The 26,882-nt window shown below is 40.7% G+C and overlaps 2 protein-coding genes across 3 annotated transcripts; both read right to left on the bottom strand.

Moving 5' to 3' along the window:
- Nucleotides 1-3,069: 3,069 nt before the first annotated feature.
- LOC137835179 (uncharacterized) lies at nucleotides 3,070-10,669 on the bottom strand. 2 transcript variants are annotated; one of them, XR_011085034.1, is made up of 12 exons: nucleotides 10,285-10,631; nucleotides 9,713-9,777; nucleotides 9,485-9,583; nucleotides 8,483-8,615; nucleotides 8,169-8,231; nucleotides 7,478-7,537; nucleotides 6,851-6,973; nucleotides 5,804-5,875; nucleotides 5,363-5,500; nucleotides 4,543-4,709; nucleotides 4,035-4,136; nucleotides 3,070-3,467 (listed from the first exon to the last, which is right to left on the bottom strand). XR_011085034.1 is itself a non-coding variant. In XM_068643553.1 (12 exons), the coding sequence occupies exons 1-12, from the start codon at nucleotides 10,507-10,509 to the stop codon at nucleotides 3,438-3,440; spliced, it is 1,266 nt and encodes a 421-aa protein (XP_068499654.1). In that variant the 5' UTR covers nucleotides 10,510-10,669; the 3' UTR covers nucleotides 3,070-3,437. The 2 variants fall into 2 exon arrangements, 1 of the variants encoding a protein (XP_068499654.1); XM_068643553.1 differs by having other exon boundaries at nucleotides 4,543-4,698; nucleotides 10,285-10,669.
- Nucleotides 10,670-18,065: 7,396 nt separating this feature from the next.
- LOC137833981 (uncharacterized) lies at nucleotides 18,066-19,874 on the bottom strand. Its single transcript, XM_068642050.1, has 4 exons — nucleotides 19,749-19,874; nucleotides 19,307-19,646; nucleotides 18,825-19,223; nucleotides 18,066-18,238 (listed from the first exon to the last, which is right to left on the bottom strand). Exons 1-4 carry the CDS (start codon nucleotides 19,872-19,874, stop codon nucleotides 18,066-18,068), a joined length of 1,038 nt encoding a protein of 345 aa, XP_068498151.1.
- Nucleotides 19,875-26,882: the final 7,008 nt, after the last annotated feature.

Here is a 26,882-nt window from a genome sequence, read left to right as displayed (position 1 = left end):
TATATATATATTATATAATATAAATCTATACTAAATATGACAGGGATAATAATATGTATGTTTTATTTAATTTAAACTATATAGTTTGGGTGTTACCATAATCATTATGAAATATATTTAAGTTAACTTTTAAAAAAATGGAACACGTCAAAATTGAAAGTTACTTCAAACAATTGTATTTTTATAGAGGAACTAAAAGAAAAACAAGGGATAAAATGATTTTTTTTTTATGGATAAACTTTCTCTATATATCAAGGGAATAACATAATAATGACACTAAATATCACACTTACTTCAATGTTTAAGGAATCTCAATTATTACTATTTGATTTAGTTCATTTGTTAAAAAATAATTTTAAAATAATAAATAAATAGGAAACTTTCTAAATAATAAAGTTATCAGTAATGAAAATACAAATTTTGTAAGTTACAGATATTTGAATAATTAAATTATAAATTATTTGAAGTAACAAATTTATAAATAAAACAAACATTTGAATAATTAGATTATAAATTATTTGAAGTAAAAAAATTATAAATAAAACAAAGTAGAGAATATAAAAACGAACTCCTCTTGCATACATGAATATATGGATAAAACACAAACTTAATACCCCTAATATAATACAATGAAATTTGGACGGTTTATAATTATTTAATATAAAATTTATTAAAATTAAAAGTCTAATTTATCTTGTAAGATGAAATTTGTCTATACTACGTTGATCTTATTTTTAGTTGATGTAAAATCTTATGCTGCGAACATTGTATGTTCGTACCAATAACATAACAAATAAATTTAAACAAACTCAAATCTCAAATATAATAGATTATGAATTGCTAAAAAAATATAAATCTAACTCATTATGTTCATACCAATAACATAACAAAAAAATTTAAACAAACTCAAATCTCAAATATGATAGATTATGAATTACTAAAAAAAATATAAAAAAGTATAAGTGTAACTCATTCTTCCATAAATCATTTAGTTAAAATTTGATTGATGAAAATTCTATACTCTAAATTAAATGTATCTAGAGAATAAAAATTTTAATAAATAAAATAGGGTGTCTAATCTAACATAAGATGTCTAACAATTAATAAGCTATTTGGTTATGTGAAATGACAAGGTAAATTTTTAAAGTAGGTGTAAGCTATTTGGTGTGAAAGTGAGGTGTGTCACGAGTTGGCTATTTGGAAAGTAAGAGTGGAAATGCAGATGAAGCATGTGAACACACTACTCAAGTTCTTAGGATCTTCTTTTTATAATATAAATATAAAATTATACATATCAATTAATAAATATAAATATTACAAAATATATCATACAACTACACACTACTTTTACATATTACCAGATATAAATATTTATAGGACAAATATTAACAATTTATTATATTTTTGAATAAATTTAATTTACATTATTATTAAAAATAATATAAAATAAAATTATATACTATTATGTAACAAAAAAACTATCTAATATAACGCACATTATTATTAATATTAGTGGAAACAAAGACGCAATGGCGTTTGTATATCCATATTTTTTTCTTTTACTTAATTTTTTTAAGATGATAGAAATGTAACATACATACAGAAATAATTTAGGGTGAGTCGAAATTTAAAAAAAAAATAGAGTGCAGAGAGTGATTGAAAGTGAAGGTTCTTTTATTTTATATGTGAGATTTTGTATAGAAATGTGTGAGAGAATACTCTTTTTGTTGCCTTAAAACAAGGAAATAAGAAAAGAGTGAGAGAGTCATATACAAACTGTACATTAATATTAATTTAAAAAATTAAAAAATAATTTTATATTTTAAGTAATTCATATGAAATGACAAAATACTCCATTGTATTAATAAAATATGATATATTAATAAGGATAGAATTGGAAAAAATTTGTGTACACCAAAAAACGATTATAATGAAAAATCTCATATATATATATATATATATATATATATATATATATATATATATATACCTTCTAAATAATTTTAAAACCTTACTTTTAATATTACTTTCTCCCAGAAAATATCTTAATTGAAATGAAATGAAGTTGTAAAAGAGTGAATATAAAAAATATGAAAATTATGAAGAGAATAACTGAAAAACTGAAGTAAAAGTATGAGTTACAAAATTTTAAAAGAAATATTTACCACTAAATTGAAATATTTTAGCACAATTTCTTAAATGAATAGAAATTTGAAAACACAAAATATTAAATAATAATTAATAAAACATGACAATTCGACGTTTAAAGTTGTATAAAAGGTGACAAAATATAAGATGCTTGAAAAAATACAGAAAAAAAAAACAGAATAAAAATTTATAAAAAATAAAATATCTCTAATATATTTTTCTATAAAAATATTTAAACGCGTAAAACGAAATATCTGAATATTACTTTATGAACTTTAAGGTTGGTCTTAGATTAAGTTGAAAACAAAACACACAAGTAAATACTAAACAAAAGATTTTGAAAAGTGAGTCAATCATACTTATCTTTAAATCCTAAGCTATCTCAGTGTTTAGAAGAAAAAAAATCGCCACTGACTTTTTCTTGGCATAAAATTTAAAACTTGATAAAGACAGTTGAATTTCCAACATAGATTTATGCCTGCATATGCATGTGTATGAAAGCAAACAGCAATTTGAAGTTACAAAAAATTTAACTGTACTTCTGATTATTTGATTTTCAAATTAAACAATTATAATTTCAATTGATTTGATATTACATTTCAAATAAAAATATTAATATATAACAATGCTAATTACTTGTTTACATAGAACATTAACAATAATGTTTAATAATAAATTGTAGCATTTATTAGCATTGAAAATACGTAGAAATCAAATTATATACCAATATCAGATCAAAATAACTTAATTAAAAAAAATTTAACCAAATGTGTAATTTATTTTTTAGAATGATCAAAATTACTTATTAGCGACACTATAAGAATCAAATAGTGGATTTTGATATTTGATTCTACGTGTTAGTGTGTGTAATGCGTAGGTGAATGTAAAAATCATCAAATATATCAGCAGTGAACAGAACAGTTGAGAGTAAACAACATGAAGGATTGGATTACAGGAAATTTCAGTAAGACAGGATTGAAAGGAATTTAACCCAAATATGGTATCTTCGGAACATGTCTGTCACAACAACAAAATGTAACATCTGCAAAGGTTTTTGTTTCTTCTTGCATGTCTCTCTGGACTTTTTTCCACAAGTTGTATTACTTGTGTCAAAAACAATTGGTTCCTCCACAAAATGATGCCCAAAACAGAGGCACAACATGTGTGCTTCATGATACACACTGAATCCAGGCTTCCAACAATATGCATAGTTACAGATCATGCCAAAAAAATAGTAGGACTACAAACAAGCATGCTGGAGCATATTTATAGTAGCTTTGTCCCTGTTGTCAAAAGAAAAACCACCTTCGCCGTTGTCTCTGCAGGAGCAACATGCAAAGTAAGAAAATCACATCATCACTGTACCTAAAACTAGGAGAGGGATATTGCTGAGAAAGTAAAACATGATAATAATAAGGAAACATTAACTTCCTCCTATTATATTTCAAAGACGAACAACTAATGAACTTCTAAATGTTTATTCAGCTCTGAAGTTTAACTTCGTATCTTCTACACGATGAAAGGAATAGTGGAAATTACAAAATTCAATCAGAAAATTCAGTCATGCAACAAACTGCACATTGCGTAATCTAAAAATACAGTAGACTTCAAAATGGAAAAATGAAAACTTCAAAATGAAAGCTAATAAATTTGGACATGTTTTCGATAAAATTTCTCCAAAAGCACTTATAATATAAAAAAACATGGAAAAATGAAGAAAAAAATTCTTAAAGTAAAATTAGTTTATACATAAATTAAAAATCAGTTTTTGAAAAAACAAATATAGAAGAGATTGTACAAATTAATTAAAATAGAAAAGTTGTCTATCTTGAGCAACATGCATAATCAATGAATGTTCGAACGCAAATAACAGAGAAAAGAGAGACCTTTTCCTGATTTTGTGGTTTTATTAAAATAGGCTCAGGAAGAACTGCGTTGTCTATATCCTGAATGAATGGCTTCACCTTGGCCTCCAACATCTCATTCAACTGAAGGTGAAATTAAGTCAGTCACTTGCACAAAAGATTGATGGACAGCGACATTTGAAAGTGTGCAAGAATAATATAATATTCCACAAACTGAACATATATTAAAGGTATGTAATAGTTCTGAGAGCGGTTAAGTACACAACTCAAACCACAGACAGCTTGAAATCTTGAATTGGAAGCAAAACCCAAGCATACATGAACATTGTAAACTAAAAAGGCCAAGAGTGTGATCTTGATGCTGATTAAAAAAAAAGAGTGTGATCTTGGGACAAGACAATTGTACACACAATTTAACATTATTATTTCATCATATGAAATGCCTGATTACAGCATATGTCGATTTTGATTAGTTGATCCTTTCAACATAAACAAAGTAACTAATTGTAAAGACAAAAAAACCACCAACCTTGTCCTGACGCCATTTAGTTTCCCACTGTGCATCCAAGATCTTATCAGAGATTTCTCTTTGGGCATTAAGAAGAACAGTCATTTCATAGAACTTTTCTGGATTTTTGAGATCCTCCTCACTCCAAGACGATGCATTCAATGGAAGGTCCAGCTCCTGCCAATTCTCTGCAGTTTATGTCTCATTTCTGAGAAGGATATGCCTACAACCTACACTACTTTTATAATTTTCCTTTTTCAAATGGAAGTGGGAGTGACCAACCTAACAATATATTTTGTAGTGAAAAGTTGTGATGGCATATTTTATGAATATCTTATGACCCTTTTTGCATGCTGTTAAATTTATATTCTCACTTTTACGCATTTGAGCCAGAGGCTCGCCGCAATTTCAAAAGGTTTACGCCCCACTGATTTTCCATTGAACAGCTTAAAGAAATAAAAGGAGAAAACATCGGAAGTGTTCTGTAGTAGAATGCACTTCAAAAGGGTCATCCTTGTACAGTGTTAACAAATTTGTGAAGCCAAAAATATTTAAACCGAGTTAGCCCATCCTGGTGGATCACCCACATTAGACTTATTCACTGCAAATACATAAAGAGGCCTGTTTAGACCAGCTTAGAGGCCAGCTTGTTTTTTAAGTCATACTGACCATGTCAATCCAGTATATGCAACTGTCTATATGCGCATTCTAACCAACTGGGGATAAAGAATTCAAGCAGTGCAATTATCAAAAACACATTATAAATTAATTTGAAAGAAAATTGTGCACATTAACTGAAGGAATAACTAGCAAATGTTACGTGTAGATAGTAAATACGTACACCCCAATTTGACGGTCTTGCTGGAGGATCAAGCTTCATAACCTCTGTCTCCAGTGCCTTCTGAGCCTTATAGTAAGGGACATTTTTCACTATGACAGGATCATCCCTTGCACGGTCAGGATCAATAGATATCAAGGCCTATGATAACATCAGTTCAAAATAAACAAACATTGTAAAATTTAATCCAGAGAAAATTACATAAATTTAAGATGAATGCCACCGTCAATCAACCACATAAATAACTCCATATCTAGCATCCAACTAATAAAAAACTACCATAATTATCAGAAAAATAGTAAAAGAATAAGCTTTTCGTCCATTTATTTTAGCAACTAATCCCCAGCATACCCAACATTTATATCGCTTGTGACTTCCACATCTAAAATATGAGCATAGGCATTACCAGATAGCCATGGTTAGTGCAAAGGATGAAAAGCTTACCTCCTGCAGATACTCCCACCCAGGTTTCCTCTTGGCCACCACATCTCGGAGTTGATCATACCGCCTAGATTCCTAAATTCACTCACAAAAGGAAAAGGAAAATAGATATATTTAGAGACATAGAGTTGACCAACTTCTATAAAGAATGAACATGACAGATGATGATTTAGGCTGCATAATGTCTGATTAACTTTTGAAAAGGTTAATCGAATGAAAGGTTGTATAATCATAGGGTTATGACCTTCATTCCCTTTTTTTCAATTCCATTTTAAATATTAAATCCAATTTCCCGCACCATTTTCCTAAGCAATCTGAAATTCCAAATAGTTACTGGCATACAGGTCAAAGTACTAAGTACAAAGAAAATCTTCCAACACATTATGTTTGCCGGCTAGAGAAATACACAGGATTATTCAGTCAATTGGTCCCATGAATCCTTCTGTATTAAAACACACACACGCAGATGAAACAGCATAGGTGCTTGGAAAACTATGTTGGTGCTGGAAAAAGGGATGAAACCTTCAAAAAGCTACAAGCTGACAGATTCATATATTCAGATCAGTTGTTTCTTGTATTTTCACAAAATTAGAATTCTACAAATACCAATCTCTGAACTGAGGTGCACGATCCACTGAGCTCAAGGAGAGTAAAAATGAATTGACAGAAGTAGAAAATAGAGGAAATTAAATTTTCACTTGCAAGCATGCAGAACAAAAGGAAAACCAGGTCATTGAAAATTATTCTCATCCATCTGAAAGTAGCAAGGACAGAAATATGTTACTTTTGTTGTATATTATTATCCTTGTGGACCACATTCCTAACCAAAATATAAGGGTAAACAAGCAAAAACACATTTCTTTTGTTTAATCCTGGGCCTTAACATTGTATTTTCACCTTATATTCATATTTCATGACAAATTTGCAATTAAAATTTGTTTAAAGCAGGTATGTAATTTCATCATTTCTTTTACCAAGCAATCATTTATCATAAGATAATAATTAGTAGATGAACTGTACTGAACTATGGAAAGGAATAGAAATGTAAACCTTGTATTGCCACCATATTTTCTGCTTCACATCATCATCATAGGTAAATCCACCCATGATCTGAGGAAATGTAATCAGCCAAAATGCAGCAATACTAGGATCTTTCATGCTGTGAACTATGTGCTGAAAAGAGGAAAAAACAAAACATATACTAATGATTTCAATGTCAAAAAAAAGAGTGAGAAATCAGAAGTAGAATAAATTTTATATTTTATGTCTCCTCTTGACACACTTATTTAACCAACAAAAGTTTGCATGAAATGCTAATATAAGAGAAAACAAAACATGCTGTGAACTATGTGCTGAAAAGAGGAAAAAACAAAACATATACTAATGATTTCAATGTCAAAAAAAAGAGTGAGAAATCAGAAGTAGAATAAATTTTATATTTTATGTCTCCTCTTGACACACTTATTTAACCAACAAAAGTTTGCATGAAATGCTAATATAAGAGAAACATGAATTCCAATGCACACAAAAGTAAAGAAATGAGTACAAATGCCTAGGATCAAGGTTTGTTCAGTTGCATATGAGAGGAATCTGTATTATATTGTCAATAATAAATAATGACAATAGAATTTCTTATTTAATAGAATCAAATTTGATCTTAGAAGAAATAACACTAACCTCATATGGGTAATCCATTTTTTTCAAGACATTATAAGCTTGCCAAGGGGGCTCCATAATCTGCCCAAAGAAAAGGATGCTTAAAATAATATGAACCAGCATTACACCAACTTGTTAAACAGTTCATCAATAAGATAATTTTAGCATCTATCCGATAGCATGTATTTTAACTTTAATAATTTACATATCATTGAGAAGTAAAATAAATAATCCAATAAATCTTTAAAAAGTTATGAGATTTTTGCAAGATTTAAATACTGTCATTGTTACAAGAGAAATCGACCAAGTGTTTGAGAAAATATTTGTTGAGGAAGCAAATTTTTTATTTTGAAGCAATTACAAGTATAATTACATCAAAAGAACTCACTGTTTCCACTAATCAATGGTTATTATACAATGTAAGTGATGGATTCTAATTCATTTAAGAAATTAAAATAAAAATTGCCGTTGCTGATGTGGGTAAAAAATGGTTAAGAGAAAGCGAGAAAATATAGTATTGAATCACTAAGTGACATATCAATCAAAATACTGGTGTGGAAACAAAAGATTAGTTTAATTGCCAAAGCCACATTTGGCTACATATTATAAATAGATTATTAAAACTTCACAGGTAATATTAAAGATCAAATATGAACGAGTTAAATTCAATAATGGGAAAAGAACCAAGCACCAAAGAGTCAACAATACCCACATCATCTGCTGAGATCCTAACATGCACCAATCTGTGTTTGCATTCAGGACAGCTCATTGCACCCTGTGTAAAGTGAAATAAATTCTTCAAAAAAAAAGGTCAAAACACATTGCAATGTTAAAGCTACCAGATGAAGAACATATGAGACTAACTATTGATCTCAAAGTAGAATTGTTTTATGGTGGGTAGGTGTGTGCGCATGCAGGGGGAGGACTAAAGTTTATTCATGAATTACTACTTCAGCGGGAATGAACCTATCCATGAAAACAAAATGTTGGATGAAAAGACAAATTGTCTTGGAATTTAACTCCCACCGTTCCATCACAAGTTGGACACTCTTTTGAAGGGAGTGGGTTTTGAAAATCCAAGGATGACGGTAGATGCACCAACTCAGCCCGATTGTTGGCAATGGCGTCTGCTACAGATTCAGCAGTTGGCTTCTCTCCACTAAAAGTTAAAAGTTGAAGAACATATAAGGTGTATACAAATTGGAGGAGAATCTCAAAATAATAAATGACGTGCACTAAAAGAAATCAAAATAGAAGAGAGTTATCCACTAAAAATATACTGAGCTATCTTATGCCCATTTTATATAAATCAGATACACATTTCCTTACTTGACAGCAGATATTTTCATTGCAGTTCAGATATTAATATATTAATTTAGTGTGACTTTAGGTCAACCACCATTTTAGAAAAATTCATTGGCATAAAACTAGTATGTGTTTAAATACTCCCTCCGGTCCTTATTATAAGACACCTTGTACATGCTCTATATGGTCCAATTTATACGTGACTTTATACTCCAATGATACATTTATCTTTTTTACTGGTTTTCCTTTACTAAATGTTTTTGGTATCTACTTTGGGGTTTTTCTTTAAAAAAGAGAGATATAGGCTGAGTTATAATTCAGGTATTTCCCAATGAAAAGCTATTACAACATTTTCAAGTCCCAAAGACTGTGTTCGTTTTCTCATTAAACAGTTATAATTCTGTTAACAGTGTCTTATAATAAGGATTTGATGGAGTAGCTTTTTTCCCATCTGAACTTTGTGTATGTGTGAGTATTTATTACGTAGTTTTCTTGGAAGCTTGGACAAACTACATAAGTAATCATGCATGACCCCAAATGACGAAGATTGCAACGTATTCTAATTCAACTAGAATCTCAACTTTTATGATCTTGAAATAACTTTTGCAAGTTTCATTGTTTGTGGGTTCTATTAAAAATTTCAACAAGAGCACCAAACAAACCACATTTACATAGTAATACTCACCGCCACCTCTAAATTTATCCAAATGGAGAGTCACATACCTCTTCAAGGTGTAATTCTTGACTTGATAATGCACCCTCCCACTTCCTCTGCACATTGTACACCGCAAGGCCCGCCATCCACTACATGTATTACAATTCCTGTTCTTGAGACACACATTTAGTTAGAGTTTACAAAAGTCAATGAGCAACACTAAACTCATAAGAGATTCAAGGTATCATGTATTCAAGTGACACAACAAAACCACAATCAAGGAATACAAACAGCACCTTTGACATAGCACCTTCCTCCCCAGCTCAAATGCAATGTCATAAGTTCCAAGAGCAGCTATAGCCTACAACCAAGCCATGAAGCAACATCTATCATTATAAAAATAAAACAAAAATTGAACCTAGAACTAACAAGATAAAATTTCCAGAGAATACAACTCCCATCAATAATCCAAATGATAAAAAATTTAAAAAGTAAAATGGCTTCCAAAAATACTTATTTGGTTTAACATAATTCCTTTCTTATTCATTTTCAATTTCACTAATCATTACCAAAATATTACATTGTTTTCAGCTTCTTCATTCTAACTTTTTTTTTTCAGAAACTGGAAAAACAACAGCAATTACTTTCCTGTCTATATCTATATAACTACATAAATGCAGGATAGTGAAAATAATAGTTTTCAAGACCACATGTGCCTTCTACAAGTATCTCTACAGAGGCAATCCGGCTACCAGTAATCATCACTTCCTCCAGAAATTAGGGAATCATATTGTACAAAACAATAGATAAATAGCGAGAAAAAGTGAGAGAGAAGAAAATTGCATAGGGAAAAGGGAAAGAGACTGACGAAGACGGAAGTGGCAGAGAGCTTGGAGATGAGTTCGGGGACGCCGAAGCCGCGAGGCGCAGAGCCGGCAATGTCGAAGGCGAGAGTGAAGGGAGACAAGACAACCTTAATTGGGAAGTCCAATATGTCGATGATGGTTGGACCGTAACGATTGCTGAAAACCTTGTACCGAACATCCACGAACTTTTTCACCGCCTTCACCAATCGCTCTCGTGAACTCCCCATGGCTACCCCAACTCATACACACTCACTCGGAGTCTCAGAGTGAAGAAGAAGAAGAAGAAGAAGATAAAATAATAGATAAATAAGAATTGTGTTATCCTTCAAATTCCACAATGCCAAAGGGTTTAACACTTCCAAGGTAAAATTTCTATGTTTTAACGCAACAAATGTTTTAAGAACTGCACTGCAATCTCATATATTTAATATTTAAATAATAAAAATTTGGGGTTAACTAGAAAAAAATAATGATTTAACTAGATAAATGATTAGTTAGCCCGTTATATTCAAATAGGTTCATTTAAATTTCAAGATTTCGAATTAAGCTCAAAATAGGCTTAACAATATTTTTCTAGTCTAACAGTAAAGTTAAGATTTTCAGGTGTGGTACATGTTTATAAGATTTGTTCTCGTCGGTTGACTTAGTCGTTGTTGACTTCGAAGACAGATGGTGGTTCCTTCTATTTTCTAGTGGTTTCAGCTGTCTTTTTGGATAGCTAAGAGTGACTCCGTTGAAATAGATGGGGGTCCTACCTGTTGATTGCACTCTGACAATCAAGTCAGTACTATGCTAAGAAACAGTAAAGTATGTAGAGCAGTTTCAGTCTTAGAAACGACGTACCTTTTCTAGGGTTTTTACCACCCTTTATGTTGTATCTAGGTCAACTCCCTCTCCCACGAGTATCTTTCCTTTAGTGGAATTAGGGTTACTGTGAGGCATTATGTGACCCGTTGCACAAGCTTAGCACAGCCGCGTCACAAGACTTGACTCTTTTGGAGTGCAAAATCTCTAATAGCACGACTCCTAGGGTACCAACTCATGTACCAGCGCTGCGGGGCCATCTGCTCTATAGGTGCCCTAAGTATTCACGTGTCATGCATGCAGTCTACCCTTGGAAACCCTCACCCTAACGGGCCTTAGCGTCTCCAAGGGTTATTTACTTCTGCTAGACCTGAACGTGCTATTCACACCACATGCATGAATCCTCTCGTGACTTAGGTCCCTCTCTTGTATGGATAATAACTCATTAGTATTTCTGGGGGCTACCTACGTGACCCATTAATATGACTGATGTCTGATGCCGATCTCTTCAGTCGATGTCCGAGGTTTGGCCAGTACACAAGCCCCCCAGGCTCGAGCTGTAACTTGTTTCAGCAAAGAGGTTAAGTGATCACCCACGACGACCTACGTGATGCTAGGGTGACGGGACGTGAACAGGGCACTGAAGTGACGTTTCACCATACTTTTTTAATCAGCATACACGTGGCAGGATCAACGGTTAAGGCTCGTTGCCGCTTGCGCTTCTTCGTATACGTTAAACCCCTCAAAACCCCTACACTCCTCACTATTTTCGGCCTTGTCTTACAAGACAAGGGAGAGACTCACTTAGCTGGTCTCGACCTTTCCACATAGGGGTAAGGGAGACATATAACTGGGAACCATACTGACCTTGCCTTACAAGACAAGGAAGAGGTTCTCCTTTACTGACCTCGTCCTAGCTGTATAGAGGTAAGGGATGATTTAACTGGTAACTATTCTATTATGAGCCTTAGCGTTCTCACGCAAGAGGGGGGCTCACTCAGAACCATACTATTTCCAATCTTGGTGTTTCTAACCCAAAGGAGATGTTTGCCTATTGACCTCGTCCTTGCCGTATAGAGGCAGGGGAGGATTTTAATCTGGGAACCATACTCTTCTCGACCTTGGCGTTCCCACGCAAGAGGGAGGCTCACTAAGAACCGTACTATTCCCAGTCTTGGTGTTTCTAATCCAAGGGAGAGGTTCACTTACTGACCTTCCTTTGTCGTATAGAGGCAAAGGAGGATTTTATCTGGGAACCTTACTGTCTTGACCTTGGCGTTCTCATGCAAGAGGGAGGCTCACTAAGAACCATATTGTTCCCGCCGGTTGACCTAAATGTCTTTGTGCACTTAAGACACCCTTGCGATCAAGAATCCCTTCGTCTCTACGTGCCTTACCTCCGACAGAATCACCTGAAACAAAGAGACAAAGGGCGCCCTCGCAGGCGTTTAAACTCTGACGCTCAAGTCAAACTCTCGGGCAAAGAAACACCAAAAAACTCTTAACTCTAAGAGCTTTGTGTGTGTGTATTCTCTCTGTGTGTTACTTGCATTAGAAATGCGTACCTTATTACGTTGGTTGTTACCCTTTATATACTCTAGTGTTTTTGCCACTTTCGCTAACTGTAACTAGCCTTACTGTAGGTATGCCTTAGCGTCACTAACACCCGCTCTGAGGGCCTTTAGTGCATAAGACTCCCTTTCCAAAGTGCAGTTGGCGCGGGATGACTGCTTGGGTGCCAACTCATGCACCCAATCTCTGGGATCATCCGCCCTAGGAGTGCCCTAGCTGCTCACGTACCATGCATGCAAATCACCCTAGAATGTGACCCTCACAGGTCGTCTCTTTCCCAGTGGCTCTTGTTAGAATGTATGGTTTTAAACTAGAGGGGGGGGGGGGTGAATGGTTTAAAGAGGGTTTTTGCAAACTTTTAAGTCTAGAATGAAATTACTTCGAGAAAACTTGATTAAGAAATCAGTTTGCCAAAAACACAAAGCAATTTAGCACAGCACCATAAAAACAATCGGTTGTTTATACTAGTTCACAAATATAAACTGAATTTAAAGAGTTCAAGGGATAGAGAGATAGAGATTGTACACACGGAGTTATACTGGTTCACTCTTAAACCAAGAGCTACATCCAGTCTTCCCAGAAACCACTGCGGAATCCACTAAGCAATCAACCCTAGATTACTTACAACACCACCAAAGAAGTGACCTTGATCCCCTCAAGACACACACTTCCTTTGGCTCAGCACAAACACAACTAAGAATGTTGATCTTGACAACCTCAAGAACACACAACACTTCTCAGCTTCACACACAGAGTTTCTTCAATGTACAGAAGGATTACACTTGTTACAAAAAAGATTTGAAATCAATACAAGATGAAAATCCTATATCACACTCTCTTGATCAAAGCAATCTCAAAGCAATCTCCAACTCTTCAAAAGGAAAATCAGTGAAAAACTCAAATCTGTTTTTCTTTGATTAAAAATAAGTTCTTGTTTGTTACAAAATCTGAACAAACTATTTATTGCATTCAAAGACTGGTCAAAGCATTTAAAACTGGAGTGTATTCAGTTATAATATCATTTAAAGCTCAGTCAAAGCACAAAACAGTTTTCTGTTATGGTCCAAAACAAACAATCGGCTGAATGCTCGAATCAATCGGTTGTTTTGGTTTGACAGCAAGTCAACCATCAAAAACAGTTTTCAACCTTTATAAAAACACCTAAGTATAAAACAATCGGTTGTTTCGACAAAACAACAAGTTGTTTTTCACTTAGTTTGAAAAACACTTTCAATTAAAAGGTTTGAGAATGCTTAAGCTTTGAATTCAATCAAGAGTGGATTTAACACAGATAATCTACCCCAGATCCTATTCTAACATAGCTCAGCAACAACAAGCACATCCAGCCTTCCATCAACCTTCAAAGGGTTTGGATTTTTCAAAGCTTGAACACACTTGATTCAACAGCTCTTTGATTGTGTCGCACCCTACCCTGCCGCCCACACTCCATGCATGGACCCCCCGTGATTTAGGTCTCTCCCTTACTGATGACTGGAGTGTGTCTTGGAAACCACCCTTTTCACCTCAACGCCGCCCCCTCCTCGGCTACCCTCACTCGTGTGTTTCGCGAGATGTTGACCTATCCTCCCAGCCTCCTAGTGGACCCAGCATTCGGGGCCCCACCGTAAATGCGGTCAATGTCGAGGTCCGAGGACCGTCCGGCACACAAGCCCCCCAGTCTCGAGCTGTCAACTTGTTTAGCGAAGAGACTAAGTTCTCGCCCTGCCGACCTACGTGGTTTCCTGTGACAGGACGTGCATAGTGTCTCGAAATGACACTTTCCTGTACCTTTCTTAATATGTGCACACGTGTCTTAATCCAACGGCTGGGACTTACCGTCGCTTGCGCTTTCCCAGTTTACGTTAAGTATTTCAAAGTGCATGCTTCATGCACTGTTCCATCATTTGTAACTTCTATTGCACTTTTCATCTTCTTCTTCGAACACTCTGGTTTCCTACCTTCGCAAAAACCCAAACTTTCGCTCATCAACAATCAAAGGTATGATTTTTCTCCATTGATTGCTCTTTATTTCTGATTTCGCGCATTGATAACTGCTTGGGCTTGTTTAAACTTCCACGTTTAGGTTTTCCTCTGCATTTACTCTTCGTTCCTCTGTTTTTCTGGGTTTTCTGCGAGCGTAGGGTTTTTCTTCCTTTTTACACCGTAGCCCCCCTTGCTGGACCCTTACCTTCTTCTCTCCTTGCTTTTTTAGCTTCCTTCATCATGGCACGAACGAAGACTACCTCCAACCCTCCACCCAATGTCAACTACAGAGAAATGTACCCTGGGGTATCCGATGAACTCCTCGCTGAAACCTCCACCCTTACATCGATTGCGGATTGGAGGGCACACCTGCATAGCGAGCTCGAGTTCCTGGGTAGGGCGTTTGGGAGAGAGAGTGACGCGTACGTCTCAGTTCGTCCCTGTGCAGAGGGTGAACCCGTGTGCACGGACAACCGTGCCAATGATGGAGAGTCTTTCTTCTTCTTCTACCAAACTGTTTTCAAACGCATTAGGCAGCACCTCCCCTTCACTAGCTTCGAGAGGGAGCTGCTCACTGAAGTGAACGTTGCCCCTGCCCAGCTGCATCCCAATAGTTGGGCCTTTGTGAGGGCTTTCTCCATCCTTTGCAACCATTTCGGCCATCCACCATCTGTGGACGTCTTCCTTCATTATTTCGAAGCCAAGAACCCTGGGAAGAACCTCTGGGTGAGCTTCAGCAGGGTGACAGGGAGAGTCATCCTCACCTTATTTCAACAATCTTACAAGGGTTTCAAAAGGAAATTCTTCAAGGTGTGCTGCTCTGGGCACGACAGCACCCTGTTGGACGGGTTTCCTCTGTATTGGGTGGGGAAGTTAACCCTTAAAAAAGCCAAGACCCTTGATGAGTTATCCTCTGCTGATCGCGAGGTGTGCCAAGTGCTGGCTAGCCTTGGGGTGGTCTTCAGCACAGTCGAGCTCATCAAGCATGAGTACAACCCATCTAGTCTCGCGGGCTACATTGGTATAGAGCCTTGCTTCTGACCCCCCTTTATCTCTTTACTACCTTGCTTGTATGTTATCTCATACTTATGCATGTGCTAACTTCCTGCCTCTTGGTAACCTTGCCAAATTCTCATCCCCTTTTGTTTTAATGCAGGCATGGTGCTGAACGAGGAGAAGCAAGCAAGACTTGCTGAGGTCTTGGCCCTTCGTCAAGATGTTGTTGCTGACGTAAGTGCCTCAGCGCTTTCTGCTCCACCGAGCGCCTCATCCTCCCAAGGCCTCCTTGCACTCGAGGGTGGCGGTGAGAGCGTACTTGAACTAGCCCCTGCTCCTGAACTTCCCCTGGTCCTTCAACAAATCCTCAAGGGCTACCAGAGAGGGGCCATGGGAAGCTCAAGCGGAAAGGCTGTGCGGGAGAGCTTGGCTCTCAGCCTTGGAGAATTCCTTTCCCAATTTGACGCCTTTTTCCACGAGGTGGAGTCAAAAGCAAAGGAGCAGATGGCTTTGGCTGAAGAACTGGCTCTGGCGAAGGAGCAACTGGCCCAACAGGCTTAGGTTTTCTCCAACCGTGAGACTGCGCTACATCAGGAAGTAAACGCCCTTCACCAGGCTGAGCTGGAGGCCAACAAGAAGCTCTTCGACAAGGGCCAAGAGTACACCACTCTATTGGCCAAGGTTGTGCCACTACGTACCCAGGTGGTGGAACTTGAGGAGGAAACCATGGCCAACAAAGCTAGGATGGTCAAACTTGAAGAGTGGGCCACGGATCGGGAGGTGCAGCTCGGGAAAGTAGAGGTTGAGCTTACCGCACAAACTGAAGCCCTTGAGAGGGTCAAGGCAGAACTGACCACTCAAGCTGAAGCCTTCGGGAAAGCCAAAGCGGAGCTCATTGACGATGCCACCAATGCCTATGCAGTAGGGTTCGAGGACGCTCTCGCTCGGGTTACTTGCAAGCATCTCGAGATAGATGTCTCCTCCTTCGCAACGTCGAACCACATTGTGGATAGGCAGATCGTGCCAAGGCGCCCTCAAAAGGAACTTGTGTAACTTTGGCTTTGAAACTATGTCCTCCGAAACATTTATTTAATATAACTCGCACCTTTCTTTACTTGCTTTATTTATCTTTGTTTGCCAATAACTGCGTCTTTGACTTGACGCTCTTACCAACAACGTTATGATGCTAACACCTTTAAGTCCTTGACAAACTTTAAAACTTCGAACTCTAGGTAGCACGCTTTCTCGCCCTCTGTCTTAACTGCTTAGCAACCCGTGATGGATGTGAGCATGAGTGAACCTTCAACTAGTCTTGCCTTAACTTTTGCTTAGACAAGGGAAACTCCTTTGCTGATACTTACCCATACTTTGCGATTAGGGAGGATCCACCAACCGGTCTCATCTTCGCCCCCAAGGCAGTAGAGGACTTAATTGGGAATCCTTTCGCTGAGCCTTGGCGTTCGCGTTTGGGAGGGGGCGTCCTACGTGGGAACTGCCCCTCCCTCTCAAGGTCTCTAGCCACAAGACGCGTCACCGACCTCGTCTTTGCTCAAAGGCAAAGGAGGACTTAACTGGCCGAACCTTGCTGTTCGCACTTGGCGTCCACCCTCGAGGGGAAGGCGTCCTAAGCGGAAGCTGCCACTCCCTTTCGAGGTGTCTAAACACTAAAACGACAGGTTCATTGCTGGTTGAACCCTGTTGTTCGCACTTGGCGCCCACGCTCGAGGGGCAGGCGTCCTAAGCGAAAGCTGCCACTCCCTCTCGAGGTGTCTAAACACCAAGACGACAGGTTCATCACTGGTCGAACCCTGTTGTTCGCACTTGGCGTCCACGCTCGAGGGGAAGGCATCCTAAGCGAAGCCACTCCCTCTCGAGGTGTCTAAACACCAAAGCGACAGGTTCGTCACTGGTCGAACCCTGTTGTTCGCACTTGGCGCCCACGCTCGAGGGGGAGGCGTCCTAAGCGGAAGCTGCCACTCCCTCTCGAGGTGTCTAAACACCAAGGCGACAGGCTCGTCACTGACCGAACCCTGCTGTTCGCACTTGGCGCTCACGCTCGAGGGGGAGGCGTCCTAAGCGGAAGCTATCACTCCCTCTCGAGGTGTCTAAACACCAAGGCGACAGGTTCGCCCCTGCATTGTACAAAAAATTTGAGAATATGTATACTTCAATCATAATTTTATTGGGTGACCTCGTTAAAATACCCTTAAAAAGGGAAAAAGAGCGTCCCCTTAAACTGTGTACAATGCTAGAGTTCAACTAAAATAAAACTTGAGATTAGCCGCATTCCATGTACGAGGAATTGCGCCTCCCTCCAAAGTCTTAAACCTATCACCCTAAAAGGGCCAGTACATTTGGGGGATAGCTTGTTCTCTAACTGATATGGGTGGGGATAACTTGTTCGCATTACCAGGTCAACGACCTAGAACTATCTAGGCCTTAGCTTGGAACTGTGCTTGTGCTCCACCCTTCTCTTTAAATCTTCAGCTTTGATCCTCGCCTCCTCCCTGACCTCATCCAGCAGATCCAAATTCACCTTTCTCTCCTTGTTAGACTCCTCAGCCACGAAACTCTGAAAACGTGACGAGCTCTCCTGAATCTCTATCGGAATCATTGTGTCAGACCCGTACACCAAGTTGAACGGTGTCTCTCTGGTGGTGGACTGAGTCGTGGTGTGGTAGGTCCACACTATCCTAGGAACCTTTTCTGCCTAGGTTCCTTTAGCCTTCTTCAGACCCCTGAGTAGAACTCTGTTGGCAGACTCAACCTGCTCATTTGTTTGGGGGTGTTCAACCGATGTGAACATCTGTTTTATCCCCACCTCTGCGCATAGCTTGCCCAGTTGTTGGCTTGCAAACTATGTGCCATTGTCGGAAACTAAATGCCTCGGCACGCCAAAACGACACACTATATTCTTCCATACGAAGTGTTGGATCTTATGAGCTGTGATTTGCGCTACTGGCTTAGCCTCTATCCACTTCGTGAAGTACTCTATGGCCACTACAAGGTACTTCATCTGCCTTACCGCCAAAGGAAAGGGCCCAGAATGTCGATTCCCCACGTGTGAAACGGCCACGGGCTGTAAATCGACCTTAGCTCTTCTGGCGGCGTCTTGTGTCAGTCGGTGTGCTATTGACACTGTTTACACCGTTGGGCATGCCTCGTGCAATTGTCGGCCAATAATAACCTGCACGGACGACCTTCGACACCAAGGACCGCCCTCCCACATGGCTACCACAAATCCCCTCGTGGAGTTCTGCCATTATTCGTGTACATCGGTCTCCGCTCATACACACCAAAATCAGATGGGTGAACCCATGCCTGAACAACTCCCCGTCGACGAGGGTGTATTTGGCGGAGTTCCTCTTTATCTTCTTGGCTTCCGCGGACTCCAACGGAAGTATCCCATCGGCCAGATAGCGCCTATAGTGTGTCATCCATGTGTCCCCTTCCTCAACGGTGCATATCTGCATTGACTCCCCCTCCAAAACCGGGTAAGCGCTTACACTGGGCATTCTCAACGTCTCCCGAGCCATCGACCGATGACTCCTTGCCCCTTCTCTAGCAGCACTGGCCTGATGAACGCCTGCCATGTTATCAGAAATAAAAGTTCGCAGTGCCTTGAGGGTTTCCTGTATGACCGTCCTCTGCCTTCCCCCTTGCTCGAACTGGCAAGCTTGGCTAGCAAGTCAGCTCGGGCATTCTGCTCCCTCGGGACGTGCACCAGCTCAAACACTGCGAACGATCCCTTTAGAATCTGGATGTACCCCAAGTATGCGACCATCTGCGGATCTTTGGCTTGATACTCCTCGGTCACCTGACCTGTGACTAAAAGGGAATCGCTCTTTGCCAATAAGCTCCGCGCTCCCATCTCTTTAGCTAAGAGCATCCCGACTATGAGGGCTTCATACTCTGCCTGGTTGTTGTTGGCCTTGAAAGCGAACCTTAGGGCCTGTTCAATCAACAACCCGTTTGGTCCTTCCAAGATCACGCCAACTCCACTCCCTTGCTAATTGGAGGACCCATCCACAGAGAGCACCCATATGAAGATAGCTTCCTCCTCTTGTTGTGCGTCCACAGAGGAGAGCTCTACCACAAAGTCCGCAAATACCTGGCCTTTGATGGGGCCTCGGGGCTCATACTGGACATCGAACTCCGAAAGTTCCACCGCCCAACGCACCATCCTTCCTGCTACGTTCGACTTCTGCAGCACCTTTCGGATAGGTAAGTCCGTCATCACCACCACTGTGAAACTCTGGAAGTAATGACAAAGCCTCCTAGCCGAGAACACCACGACCAGGGCTGCCTTCTCTAGGGCTTGGTACCTCACCTCCGGCCCTTGCAGTACTTTGCTTACAAAGTATATCGATTTCTGTACCTCGACTTTGGCATTCCCACGCAAGAGGGAGGCTCACTAAGAACCGTCTTGTTCCCAGTCTTGGTGTTTCTAGCCCAAGGGAGAGGTTTGCTTACTGACCTCGTCCTTGTCGTATAGAGGCAAGGGAGGATTTTATCTGGGAACCATTCTGTCTCGACCTTGGCATTCCAACGCAAGAGGGAGGCTCACTAAGAATCGTATTGTTCCCAGTCTTTGTGTTTCTAACCCAAGGGAGAGGTTCGCTTACTTCACTGTACAACACATTTGCAAAGATATATCTTTTAACTGAAACTTTATTGGGTGACCTTGTTAAAAAACCCTAATAAGGGAAAAAGAGTGTCCCCTAAACTGTGTACAATGAAATAATTAACTGAAATAAAACTTTAAATTTGCTCCGTTCCAAATTCGAGGAATCATCCCACCTTCTAGGGTCTCGAGCTTGTACGGTCCATTCTTAAGCGCCTCTGTCATACAGAATGGACCAGTCCACTTGGGAGATAACTTGTTCTCTAGCTAGTAAGGGTTGGCTTTCCGCATCACCAAGTCGGCGACCTGGAACTGCCGAGGTCTCAACTTGGTGTTGTACTCGTACTCCACCTTTATCTTCAAGGCTTCACCCTTGATGCAAGCCTCCTTCCTAACTTCGTCCAGTAGGTCTAGGTTCACCTTTCTTTCTTCGTTGGATTCTTCAGCCACAAAGTTCTAAAAACGTGGTGAACCATACACCAAGCTAAACGGCGTCTCTTTGGTAGTGGACTGGGGAGTGGTGTGGTAAGCCTACACAATTCTACGAACCTCTTCTGCCTAGGTCCCCTTGGCTTTCTCCAGCCTTCTCTTCAGACCTCTGAGCAGAACTCGGTTGGCAGACTGGACCTACCCGTTTTTCTAGGGGTGTTCGACTGATGCGAACACCTGCTTTATTCCAAGCTCTGTGCACAACTTGCCCAATTGTTGGCTTGCAAATTGGGTGCCATTATCGGACTCCAAACGTTTTGGGACTCCAAAATGGCGTACAATGTTTTTTCACACAACGTGCTGGACCTTGTGGGTTGTGATTTGTGCAACTAGCTCAGCCTCTATCGAATTTGTAAAGTACTCAATGGCAATCACAAGGTACTTCATCTATCGCACCGCTAAAGGGAATGACCCCAAAATGTCGATCCCCCAGGTATGGAACGACCATGGGCTATGAATCGATCTTACCTCTTCTGGGGGCACCTTGTGCCAATCAGCATGTTGTTGGCACTGTTTGCACCGTTGTCCATACCTTGTGCAGTCTTCCCTCATGGTTGGCCAGTAGTATCCTGTGCGAATGACCTTTGATGAGAGAGCTCAGCCACCGATGTGACTCCCGCATATCCCCTTGTGAAGCTATGCTATAATGCGTGTGCACTGCTCACCACTTACACATATCAAAATGGGGTGAGTATACCCATGTCTGAACAAATCCCCGTCGATTAGGGTGTATTTGCTCGAATTTTTCTTGACTACCCTGGCCTTTGTGGGTTCCAGCGGGAGTATCCCATCAGCCAAGTAGCATCGGTAGGGTGTCATCCAGGTTTCGCCTCCTTCAACTAGGCAAACATGCATTGACTTTTCCCTTTATAATGCGTACGTACTTATTCTGGGCGTTTTCAGTGTTTCTTAAGTCAACGACCGGTGACTCCTATTAACACCTTCTTATGTGCTTATTTGCTGGACTTCTTGCTGGACTTCTACTGTGCTGCTTGTGGTGGTTCGAGGTGTCCTCAGGGTCTCTTGTATGACTGTCCTCTGTCTGCCCCCCTTTCCTAAACTGGCAAGTTTTTCTAGCAAGTCAGCTCGGGCATTCTGTTCTCTAGGGACATGTACTAACTCAAACACCGCAAAAGTCTCCTTTAAAATCTGGACATACTATAGGTATGCGGCCATCTAGGGGTCTTTGGCCTGGTACTCCCCCGTAACCTGCCCCGTTACTAACAGGGAGTCACTCTTCGCCAACAAACTCTTCGCACCCATCTCTGTGGCTAGCAGTATTCTAGCTATTAGAGCCTCATACTCCGCCTGGTTGTTACTGGCCTTGAAAGCAAACCGCAGGGCCTGCTCGATCAATAGCCTATTTGGTCCTTCCAGGATAACGCCAACCTCGCTAACCTGTTGGTTTGAGGATCCATTTGCGGAGAGGACCCATCTAAAATCTTCTTCCTCTTGGTGTGTGGTTGTCGAGGAGAGCTCTACTACTAAGTCAACATAAACCTCGCCTTTGATAGGTCATTTGGGTTCGTACTGCACATCGAACTCTGAGAGCTCCACTGCCCAATGCACCATCTGTCCTGCCACATTGGGTTTCTGTAAGATCTTGTGAATGGGCAGGTCCATCATCACGATTATAGTGAAGCTCTGGAAGTAGTGGCGAAGTCTTCATGCCAAAAATACTACTGCTAGGGTTGCCTTCTCTATGGCCTGGTATCTCACCTCAGGCCCTTGCAAAACTTTGTTCACAAAATATATTGGCTTCTGTGCCTGATTCTGCTCCTGAACGAGGACCGGATTGATTGCCCGATCTGTAAATGCGAAGTACAAGTGAAGCGGGCTACCTAGTTGTGGCTTACACAATATTGGTGGGCTAGCTAGGTATTCCTTCAACTTGAGGAATGAATCCTCACACTCCTTGGTCCATACGAACCTACTATTTCTCTTTAGCACTAGAAATAGGGATGTCTCTTATCTCCTCCAGCTGACACGAATCTGGACAAAGCGGCCATCCGCCCTGTCAACTGCTGCACCTCCTTTATTGAGATCGGGTTGCGCATCGCTATGATGGCAGCGCATTTCTCAGGGTTTGCCTCTATCCCACGCTCAGTGAGTAGGAACCCTAGGAACTTGCCTGCCTCTACCTCAAACACACACTTTTCAGGGTTCAACTTCAACATGTACTTGGCTATCGTGGTAAATAGCTCTTCCAAATCAGCGATCTGTTGATCCTTCACCTGGGAGGTGACCACCATATCGTCCACATATGCTTGGACATTTCACCCTATCATGGGCGGGAGCACTCTGTCCATCAACCTCTGGTAGGTTGCCCTTGCATTCTTGAGCCCAAAAGGCATTACTTTGTAACAGTAAGATGAGAGCTCTGTCATGAACACTATCTTTCATTCGTCCCTGGGATGCATTCGGATTTGGTTGTTTCCAGAGAAAGCATCCAGGAAGCTAAGAAGTCTACATCCTGAGGCACTATCTACCAAGGCGTCAATTCTGGGCAGCGGGTAGGAGTCCTTCAGGCAGACTTTGATGAGATCTGTGAAGTCCACGCACATCCTCCACTTCCCACTGGCCTTCTTGACCAACATTACGTTCGTTAGCCACTCTGGGTATTGAATCTCCCTGATGTGGCCAACACTCAACAGCTTCTGGATCTCTTTCCTGATGACCTGACACTTATCATCATTGAACTTTCTCCTTCTCTGGTGAACAGGTCGGACCTGTGGGTTCATGGTGAGGTGATGACACAAGAAATCGGGGTCAATGTCAGGCATGTCTGAGGCAGACCATGCGAAGGCATCCATGTGTCGTGTTATGACCTCTACAATCTGGTCTTATGTTTCTTGGCCTAAGAACTTGCCAAGCTTGAACTTCTTGCCCCCAATCTCCCTCTCCAGCACTTCTTCTGCGGGCTTGGGTCATCTCTCTCAGGCGATCTCGACATGGGTGATCCCTTCTTCCCTTGGAGGTTGGGTGGTGATTGTGCACACTCCTCTCTTTGTTTTGAGGTTGTTCTCGTAGCACCTTTTGACCTCCTTTTGATCAGACTTCATGGTGATCACTACTCCTTCAAGGGAAGGCAACTTCATCTTCATGTGCCCTGAAGAGGCTACTGCTCCAATTCTGTTCAAAGCAGGCCTGCCCAAAAGTATGTTATGGGCTAAGGGAGCATTAACAACAAGGTACCTGATGTTTGCAGTGCGGGAAGTCGTGCCGTCAGTGAAGGTTGTCCTCAACTCTATGTGCCCCCGCACTTCTACCTGGTCTCCCGCAAAACCATACAGACATTCATCGTAAGGCCTCAGCTGGTCAAGAGACAGCTGTAGTTTGTTGAAGGTTGACCAGAACATCACGTCGGTCGACCTTCCCTAGTTGGCAAAGATGAGATGTACCTTTCTGGCGTCACCACTGAGATCACTACTAGGTCATTATCATGTGGGACCACATCCTATAAGTCGGTCTTGGTAAAGACGAGGTCGGGCTCGGGTGTTTTGTCTGACTTCTGTGCTTCTACTGTCATCACTCCTCTGGCATATTTCTTGCGCTGGGAGGCAGTGCACCCTCCTCTTGAGAATCCTCCTGTGATGGTGCTGATCTCTCCATGGATTGGCACCTCATGCCCCTGATCTCCTGCTGGGGCTGCTGACGTCGGGCCCCCCTGCGGTTCTTGTAGGTATTCCTTTAAGAAACCTTTCTTTACCAGTTCATCTAACTTGAATCCCAACGCCAAACAGTTGCGCAGGTCGTGGCAAAAGGCTTGGAGGAACTCGCACCAAGTATCCTTGCTGGGCCCTAGCCTCTTGTTAGTCTTCGGTGGAGACTTCAGTCTGTCTGCCACGTTAGGGATGGCTATCAACTCTTTGAGGTCCATCCAAAAATTGTGTCTCGTGGGGGCGTTCTCCCTCGCACGTGCCCTGGTTTGAGGCTTCTTTCCTTCATATGGCGGTTGTTTTCCCGATGCTTTCTTTTTTGTCGTGGCCTCATGTACCCTCAGGGGCTGAGGGTGACCAGTTCCCCGAGGTCAGACTGGGTCGATGCTTCCGCGCTTCTCTGTGACCTCTTCTTCTGCAATGATGTGGGCGACAGCTTTGTGTCGGATCTCACTGAACTTTTTTGTCGGCACCTTATCCGTGAATCACTGAAAAATCCTAGCAACACCCCTCGTTTGAAGGCGTGTACCGTCATGTTTTCGTCTTCGGTGTGTAGCTTCACCACCAATGCCCCGAACCTGTTCAAGAAATCCTTCAAAAGCTCTCCCTGATACTGCTTCACATAAAAGAGATCGTAATAGATAGGAGGGGGAGCCTGGTTGACGATGAATTGTTCTCTGAATAACGTTGAGAACTGGTCGAAAGAGGTGATGTGTCCATTAGGGAGACTGACGAACCAGTCCAACGCTGTACCTGAGAACGTACTCATAAACAGCTTATAGTGCATGGCGTCGGTGCCTCCTAAAACCATCATCTGGGTGTGGAAAGCCGTGATGTGGGCTTCTGAATCCTCTACACCCGTGAAGGCGAACTTCAGACCTATGAAGTTGGCTAGTATCACAGTGTCCATGATTGGTTATGAGAACGGCATGGGGCGAGCCCTAATTGGTACAGGCGGCACTAGTGCAGAAACATAAAACAAATGCGGCTATTTCGAATTTATAAATGCGGCTTTATAGCCGCATTTGATCAACACGCACTTGTAAATCAAGAAATATAAATGCGGCTATATAGCCGCATTTATAAATACCATTTACAAGTGCGGTTATTTGCTTTAACCGCACTTGTATATGCCAAATCATTAAAATAAAAATTAAAAATTTTAAAAGATCATCAATCTTGTGTGAAGCCAACGTTGATGAAGAGTCACGGGAGCGCCAACAACGGTGGTGGCAGCAGAAGCGACGGCGGACAGGGAAGCAGCAACGGAGCAAACCAAAAAATCCACAAGAAACCACGAAGACAATGAAAGAGTACTGAGCAATGCGAGAAACCAAACAATGTAAGAAAAACGAATGTCAGCCAACGAAACAGTGCTTCGAGACCACCAATGCAAGGAAAAAAACATATATAAGAAAAACGAAAAACATTTATGCATATATTTGTGAAGATGAAGAGGAAGAAAGAGAGTTCAAGAAACTTACATTGCACAAATGGAATGCAGATGCAGTAGAAGGAGACGAACTCAAAGTGCGAACGCGAAACGAAGGCAAAGACGAGAAATAAAGTTTGAAATTGTGTGTGACGCGCTTCAAAATTTAGGGTAAAAAAGGATTTACGAATGCGGTTATTCAAATAACCGCATTCGTAAATCAAGCGCTTTGATTTACAAGTGCGGTTATACAAATAACCGCATTCGTAAATCAAAATTCTTTGATTTACGAATGTGGCTATTCAAATAACCGCATTCGTAAATCAAAATAATTTCAAAAATGCCACCGCGTTTTTTACGAAAGCGGGTAGCGCAAAAGCCGCACTAAATAAAGCGTATCCTTTTCTTCTTTTTGCACTAGTGCGGGGTTCGCTCACCAGTTGTGTGCTCACCTGTGCATTGCAAATCTCTCCGCAATTCCTCATATGTCCTGTGCAACTCGTCATTGTTTTCCTGCGACGCGGCCAGATCGACCTGGAATCGGTCCTGATCGACTCTGGACACCACTACTGCCTGTTGAAGGGCACGTATGGTCTCCATGAGTTGTTTCATGGTGACGTTGTCCCCTCCTTCTGGTGCGACTGATCCTTGCCTCGTGTTCCTCATGTTGCTAGATGGCTCTTAACACAATTGTGAATGAGACCTAGTTTTATTGGGTCTCATGGTAGACGCCAAATGTTCTCACCGGTTGACTTAGTCGTCGTTGACTTCGAAGGCAGATGGTGGCTCTTCCTATTTCCTAGTGGTTTCAGCTCTCTCCTTGGGTGGTTGAGAGTGGTTGTGTTGAAACAGAGAGGGCTCTCCCTGTTGATTGCACTCCGACGATGAAGTCAGTACTAGGCTAAGAAACAGTAAAGTATGTAGAGCAGTTTCAGTCTTAGAAATGACGTACCTTTTTTAGGGTTCTTACCACCCTTTATATAAGTTGTATCTAGGTCAACTCCCTCTCCCAAGAGGATATTTCCTTTAGTGGAATTAGGG

This window comes from Phaseolus vulgaris, chromosome 5 (assembly GCF_000499845.2).
Source record: "Phaseolus vulgaris cultivar G19833 chromosome 5, P. vulgaris v2.0, whole genome shotgun sequence".
NCBI lineage: Eukaryota > Viridiplantae > Streptophyta > Magnoliopsida > Fabales > Fabaceae > Phaseolus > Phaseolus vulgaris.
The sequence above is the reverse complement of the archived record's forward strand: the minus strand, read 5'-3'. Positions and strand labels throughout refer to the sequence as shown.

What these genes read in the sequence shown, in the direction of transcription:
- LOC137835179 (XM_068643553.1), bottom strand. Translation starts at nt 10,509, where the DNA reads ATGGGGAGTTCACGAGAGCGATTGGTGAAGGCGGTGAAAAAGTTCGTG. An exon ending in AGGAAGGTGCTATGTCAAAG is followed by an intron (nt 9,584 to 9,712) that starts GTGCTGTTTGTA and finishes TCTCAAGAACAG; the next exon opens with GAATTGTAATACATGTAGTG. An exon ending in GTCCAACTTGTGATGGAACG is followed by an intron (nt 8,232 to 8,482) that starts GTGGGAGTTAAA and finishes CACTTTACACAG; the next exon opens with GGTGCAATGAGCTGTCCTGA.
- LOC137833981 (XM_068642050.1), bottom strand. Translation starts at nt 19,874, where the DNA reads ATGACGGACTTACCTATCCGAAAGGTGCTGCAGAAGTCGAACGTAGCA. An exon ending in GAGGCCCCATCAAAGGCCAG is followed by an intron (nt 19,647 to 19,748) that starts GTATTTGCGGAC and finishes TCCTCCAATTAG; the next exon opens with CAAGGGAGTGGAGTTGGCGT. An exon ending in GTCGAAGGTCGTCCGTGCAG is followed by an intron (nt 18,239 to 18,824) that starts GTTATTATTGGC and finishes TGATTCCGATAG; the next exon opens with AGATTCAGGAGAGCTCGTCA.